This window comes from Spea bombifrons, chromosome 9 (genome assembly GCF_027358695.1).
Source record: "Spea bombifrons isolate aSpeBom1 chromosome 9, aSpeBom1.2.pri, whole genome shotgun sequence".
NCBI classification, from domain to species: Eukaryota; Metazoa; Chordata; class Amphibia; order Anura; family Pelobatidae; genus Spea; species Spea bombifrons.
The window spans coordinates 17,546,916-17,554,053 of NC_071095.1; the positions used below are offsets into that span (position 1 = coordinate 17,546,916).

General features: G+C 38.3%; 1 protein-coding gene across 2 annotated transcripts; it reads right to left on the minus strand.

Annotated features, from left to right (window-relative positions):
- Window positions 1–3,260: 3,260 nt before the first annotated feature.
- Window positions 3,261–4,801, minus strand: BOLA1 (bolA family member 1). Of its 2 annotated transcripts, none has more exons than XM_053474319.1 (2): window positions 4,707–4,801; window positions 3,261–3,830 (listed from the first exon to the last, which is right to left on the minus strand). In XM_053474319.1, exon 2 carries the CDS (start codon window positions 3,812–3,814, stop codon window positions 3,377–3,379), a length of 438 nt encoding a protein of 145 aa, XP_053330294.1. In that variant the 5' UTR covers window positions 3,815–3,830; window positions 4,707–4,801; the 3' UTR covers window positions 3,261–3,376. The 2 variants fall into 2 exon arrangements, with proteins under 2 accessions (XP_053330294.1, XP_053330295.1); XM_053474320.1 differs by lacking the exon at window positions 4,707–4,801 and adding an exon at window positions 4,604–4,676.
- Window positions 4,802–7,138: the final 2,337 nt, after the last annotated feature.

A 7,138-nucleotide genomic window follows, 5' to 3' on the forward strand; every position in this document is an offset into this window, starting at 1 on the left:
GACGCTGTACAGAATGGTATTAGAATACTATTAACATCGATGCGTCTTTGGACTTCAGGAGGTAGCGACTGACCCTCCTTTTAATAGTTGGTCCTATTAACAATCCCTACACAACCGTATGATGGGTTCCAATAGGTTATGGCCGATGTGAATTCCGTTCTTGTACATAAATACATCTATGGCTCAAATGCCTACTTTTATCGTATCTGTTAATACCTAGACAAATCTATATTGTGATAACTCTGGATCCCAATTCTAGACTCCTTTGCTGCGCATAAACTTTTGGAATGCATATTGGGAAAGCTCGTTGAAATTCTGTACCTGTTTTGTTGATTTTCACCCATGACAAAGGTCAATGTATTGCTAGATGAATCGGCTAATTTAAAAATGCTACGTTACATGTTTTGCTAACAAGGCCTGGAAGGAGAATAATATAACCAAAAAGGCAATATAAGAAAATGACATTTCAGCCCAGCAATACATTGGTCTTTATCGTTAGTTCTGTAAATAGCTGCGTAGAACAATTTGTGAACATAGTATAACGTGCGGAATGTTGTGGTTCCAAGCAGTCTAGATTTTTTTCCCTCTGTTTTTTGGCGTCACTGATGACATCGTGTGTAAACTGTTGAGAAAGGAAGAACTTACTTTCTAACTCAAAATCCAGGTGATTTAATGAAATGGAAAAAAGAATCCTTTTTTTTTTGCTTGGAACTGGACTCAAGAGACTTAAGAACTATAACACAAAAGAAACAACTACACAATCTTCATCAGCTTCTCATGGAACACATTGTGACAATCAGTTTGTGTGTCGTGTATACGTCACCTGTTATTTATTGCCAAATATTTTTATACTATTATTTATTTTTGTTCATTTTTGTCTTTCCGCTGTACCAACTGATGTTGCGGTAACTGTCGTAACTGTATTTGGAATACCATACATCAAAGACACGGAGGGGTACAGTAGCTGAGGGGTCTTACAAATATGGCACGGCTGAGCAAAGCCTCCGTGAGCACAAACAGCAAGACTTTTGGTTACTATAGATGTAAAGTACAGTTAGAGCAGACTTCATGTCCTCAAGGGCCGGTGCAATCTAACATGGACTTTTCCAAACGTAAGCAGATACTTTGGTGGAGCGCGGGATGGATGTAGGTAACATATAACAGACTTAGGACGTAGTGTAAATGCTATCAATAGATAAAACTAAACACATATCGGATAATCTCAATGTTTCATATAACAGGGTTAAGACTACATTTTTTGTGCTTGTTGAAAATGTGGTGTTTCATCTTAGGTAAAGGGACATGACCTATTTAGAGATAACATAGTTTGATAGGAGATAAAACAGAAATAATAATTAGTGATTACATTGGCCAAGTTCTCCGAAAGACTTGTGTGTGTGGAAATAACATTGAAGTCATGACTACAGGCACTGTAAAGGCTACAGAATTATAGGCTTTAAGTTCTGTAAAGATAGTCTGTGGCGAGTGGGTACTCGTGGCGAGTGGGTACTTTAAAGCACCTTTAGGAACCTTTCTTAAAACAGATAAGACCTCAACCAAGCTTAGAAAGGTAGCCTTTGTCTGATGAAGACCAAAACCCCTTCTCCTACGTGCCCCTCCGGTCTCTATTTAATGACAATTCTTATTGTCCCCTTCTTATTGTATGTTGTAGCCGGTCTTCACATAAGTAGTACCCGTTTGTTAGCAAACTGTACCGTGGTGTAGTTTTAGATATCTGTAAAAAGCAGAGGCTTGAAAAAAAAATTACAATTGTTGTCTTGAAAATGATCCATTTTGTCTATTAAAAGAAAAAAAAGGAAACAAAAAAAAAAACTCTCCAGGGGGGATTTTATTGTCATGATGATGCGGTGCTGTGGAAAGGTCTGTGTAAGATTCATCATTTTCCGGGAGATTGGAAACCTCCATTGTGCAATAGTCCTATTTCCAGCGTGAGGAACAATATCAATGAAATAAATGTATACAAATGTGAAAACGTTTGCCAATTGGTCACTTTTTTTGTTTAAATAACACATGGAATATTCTCTTTGTTGTGGGAGAAAATAATTTGGCAAGTTTGTGAACCAAAGGCATAGCACAGGTAAGATTATAATAAGTGGACGAATATCCATTTATTTGGCAGCCATTGAATTAAAGTAAAACACACCTTATTCATCATTCTGTGGGACACAAATGACTCAAGCACAGACCCCACTAATAGAAAATCAGGAGCACAACACACAAGTAGGACGCGCGAGTAAGAAAGAGGCATTGGTGATGTTTTCAGTGAGAAAAGGGGAGCTGATCCTTTACTAAATCAACTCCCATCACCACAAGACAAGATACTTACCTTCTTAATCAGTTATTAACACTACCGAAAGCCGTGTTGAGAACTAGTAATGTTCATTAGTGTGGCCAGTTATAGCCAAAACTAACTCCCCCTTTCTGCCCAGGGCTGATGAGTGCATAAAAGACATGACCCCCCCCCAGTACCCAGATTACACACATAGGATTTGCCCCAGCTCTGAGATTGCATCCACAGAACTGCCCAGCACCCAAACCACGCACACAGGACTGACCCCAGCACCTAGACTGCACACGTAGGACTCGCCCCAACACCCAGATCTCCTCTCATGTCTCTCTGATCACTTTTTATTATCTCTTATTTGTCTTTATGTCTCACCTTTCTCTTTATATCTCATCTTTATTTGTCCTTGTATTTACCTCACTCTTTTTCTCTACCTCTCACCCTTAGGTTTATCTCTCCTCTTCCCCTCTTTTCTCCCTACCTCCCCCTCCTCTCTCCTCTTCCCCTCTTTTCTCCCTACCTCCCCTGCTCTCTCCTCTTCCCCTCTTTTCTCCCTACCTCCCCCTGCTCCTATGTCTGACTGAGGAAATACATTTTAACATTCCACCTAAGCCACTGACGCTTTCATTTCACAATACGGCCTCGTCTCAGTATTTCTTTTAACGATCGTCCGCTCATATACTTTGTTTAATCCCTTTACGTATTTGAAGGTTTCTCTCCGTCTCATCACTCCTCCGATCTGTTCACGTTTAGTTTCTTATTATCCGACTCACACTTTTTATCCAAGCAACTTAAGAAATATTAAAGGACCGAGAAAAAAAAAAAAAAAAGGAAAAATCATCCCTGGTGGTTTAACGGGTGTGACGTCACAAAACCAAAAATCTACAATATGATTTTAAGGACATGCCTGGTCCTGCTAATAAATTTGGGACACAATAACCCCCAGCAACAACAATTTGCGAGTCAGAAAGGACATTAATATGTATTTGAGAACATGCAGTCACATTAGATTACCGTACATACAATCCATGAACATATAGGTAAGTAGATGCTCAGTTCAATGGTATGAGTCTACGCGGAAGTGCTTATCTTCTTGCTCATTTCGGGGTCATGCTTGGAACCACCCATGCAAGCCGGACTCTTGCTAACAGTGGGGTTCTCTTCCCACTGTTGAGGAGTCTTGGCTTGGATGGACAACGCATGGACAGACCCAGCCAGCTCTTCCTTCAAAAGTTCATTCACCAGTCTGTGCCTCTGGATCAGAGTTTTTCCATTAAACATCTCGGAGACCACCACCACTTTGAAGTGGGTCTCAGATCCCTTGGGTACCGCGTGCATGTAGCTCTCATTATTGACCTCTAGGTAGCAGGGTTGAAGACTTTCACTCAGCTTGGATCTGATAGACTTCTCCACTGGCTTTTCCATGTTGGGTTGGGCTGTAAAACAACGCCCAGCGACCAACGTCCAAGGGGTCTTTATGCGAGTCTGAAGCAAGCGCACCGGGAGCATCAGAACAGTAAAGATACTAAATCCAAAAAACAGGAAGAAAAAACAAGTTCTCACCCAAGAATTGATTAGATTCAGTTTCTAAATAACCCAATATGTGGATCACTCACAAAAACACTTAACTATGAACATGTTAAATAAAAAAAAAAAAGATGATCAATATAGTATGAATAAATGATACCGGTCATCACAAATTCAGTCCTGGAAGCTGGCAAGTATTTGACTAATCAAATAAAGTAGAATAATTACAACACCCTTTGCATATAATTATGGATGATTAATGCATGTAACTGCTCCTAATGTTAACTATAACTCCCAAGGGTCCCCGTTTAGTTTGACCAGGCTATATTTGGTTCCCACATCTTTGTGCCCCTCTTTTCTAAGAGTTCACAATGTTTTCCGGGCATTAGGGTATTACAGGGTTCTACAGCCCTATAAGTAACTATAATGTTTATGGAAGCAGAAAGTATAAGTAGAAGAAACTGAAGTAGAAGAAAGTATGTTTATCAACAAAATGTGTAAACAAACATTCTTCTTGTAAATAAACAACTCACTCAGTTACCTTTATAGCAACATGCACAAAGTTACATATAAAGTCTCGCTAAAGCCCTGCCACATCTCCAGCGCAAAGTGTCCCTTTAGATGGGATGCGTAACCAATAATGAATGAAGGTCCTGGGTGCATCCTACATTATCTCTCCATAGTGTTATTCCTGTGCTAGGCAATGTATGGGCAAAGGGGGCAGGACGGGGCACCTAAGGGCAGTAACCCCTAAACCACCATTGTCCTTACCTAGTCCACGTACTTCACATGCATAACACTACACTTAATGCCCTAATTGCCCAGTTGGTATGTTCTATGTGACCCCAGTACCCTGCGAGTCCATGTGACTTACCGTCAAAGGCAAGCTCCACTCACGGCCTTCTGTCCCTGGAGCTGACGATTTAACGTAAACACATGGCGGTGCCTGCTGGGAAATGTAGTTTCTTCACTCGCTTTGCCCAACCGCAAGCATCACACGGCACAATACTTAACTACATAACCCAGAATGCACCTGGCTCTGGAATCACATGGTCAATAGACCATTAAAGCACATACAGGAAATATATAAATAGAAAAAAAGCCTTTCATAATATTTGATAACCAATCGAGTATATTTAGTTCTATTTAACACGGTTTATTTTAACATTAATTATAGCATTTACAAGGCTATTTTCCTAAAGGCCACTAGATGGCAGGCTTGCCTCTATTGTGTATCACATTACATCAGCTTTAATACGTCATGTAAGGGTATACTGAATCTACTCGAGACATTTGTTTTTGTTACAATAAAACATAAGACGGTTTATGTGTATTTCTGTTGTTGTATGCTCATATGTGTTTGTTATCTAACATATAATTTATATTTACAAAATTCACGTATAGAGGATGATATGTTTCAGATTTTATAATAAATAAATAAATATATATTGTATCTAATTCTAACGCTCTCCTCCTGGTCCTTTCAGCGTATGACACTATATGGGTTTTACTTATTCCCATCATTGCATTAACCTACCAACTTCAAATCTTCAATAATCAAAAAGATTTACCAATATAGATATCCAGATTAATTATTTTTGGTTATGAGTATTAATACAGGTACCAAACAGCAAGGAATCAGATTTAAAGAGTTCAAGCTATTTCGCCCCCCAGTCTCTGGCCACATCATATTTACCAACTTATTATATAAGCTATATATGTTATACCTGGATTCATTCCCCTCTAAATCTTTCTTATTCCTTGGAGCCGAGGTCGGGGGGTTCATACTCAGCCGTTTGTCTTTTCCACAGTCCATGTGCTTCTAAACTATTTCATACAAATGAAATATTTTTGTGTTGAGCAGAATGCATGTTAAACGAATTCGACAAGACTTCAAGGAAGAAAACATTGGTGGAACATGTCACATTTGGTAATGATTTTATGGGTCAAGGATCCAAGAACCAACATACCTTGGTTACTTACCCCAGTGTTTCTTTTTGAACATGTGACGCGTTAGAAGATATATCACTTAATGAATTGACCACATAATTTAATAGTACAGCACACATGTTTTTTCCGTGGATCCAGTCATTAGCAGCGCGTCGTAGAAACTCAGGACCGAGTAACGTTCCAGGCTACGTAAATTCAGACTTATTATTGTTAATTGATTTATATAGCGCCACCATATTACGCAACGCTGTACAATGAGTGAATAGGACATAACAAGTAGCGCATCACATAACAAATTGTCTTATAGAAACAAAAGGAAAGGAGGGTCCTGATCAAAGGAGCTTACATCCATCTTTAATTGAATTCAGAAAACAAATGATTTGTAATGAATTAAAATCATAAAGATTCATTTATCTGGTGAAACTAATCTCTATTTTCTGGAGGTTAGTAACTTGCCTATATATATATATATATATATTTCTTCCGAGCGGAATATATGGATACTCTACGGAATATATGGATACTCTACGGAATATATGGATACTCTACGGAATATATGGATACTCTACGGATTACAAGCAGTTAGTAAATCTTCCCTATTGTGTTTGCCTACTTGTTTGACGCAGAATTGGGTAGAATTAGTGGGGTCCTTATTTGAAGTCATATCACTTTGATGTCAACCAGTCTAATTATTGAGCTTCATTAAGGTCCACCATCTATGCCTGTATTAGTCTCGGACAATACATGCTGAATTCAGTCGAACCTGCCTCCGTCACCTTTCACTAATACTTACTTAATTGTAATTAATTATAATGAACCCTAATCCCCATTTCATTGTAGCAACTATTTGGGAGAATAATGCCCCTGAGTTAGAGCAGCGGAGCATTCATAAGGAGTAAATATACAAAATAGCAGCAAATGATTTTCTTCAATAACTGTTTGAATGCTTTGTGTGCAGAAATGACGACATAGTATTACAATTACTACAAATAAAACTAGCTTTGGGGTTTCTCCTATATAATGATAATCATTTGCACTCTGTGGTTTAGTCCAAAGTAATATTTTAGAGATTATTTACATTTAATATATATAGATTACACATATTTTGCCTCACAAATAATGTGGCCGGAATTTACGTTTCTAATTCTTGTTTTCTTATCCTAAAAATTTCTAGGTAAAAAAAAAATTGCCTGGGAAAATCTACCAGTAACAGATGGAAATTATTAGCGCTTAAAATAACAAATGGTAGATACCAGGTCAGTACTCAATAAATTGCACATGTAGGATGTTATTCTACTTGTCAAATTGAATGTAGCAAATCGAACAAAAAAATAGAAATTGTCAATGTGGCATTTA

What these genes read in the sequence shown, in the direction of transcription:
- BOLA1 (XM_053474319.1), bottom strand. Translation starts at nt 3,814, where the DNA reads ATGCTCCCGGTGCGCTTGCTTCAGACTCGCATAAAGACCCCTTGGACG.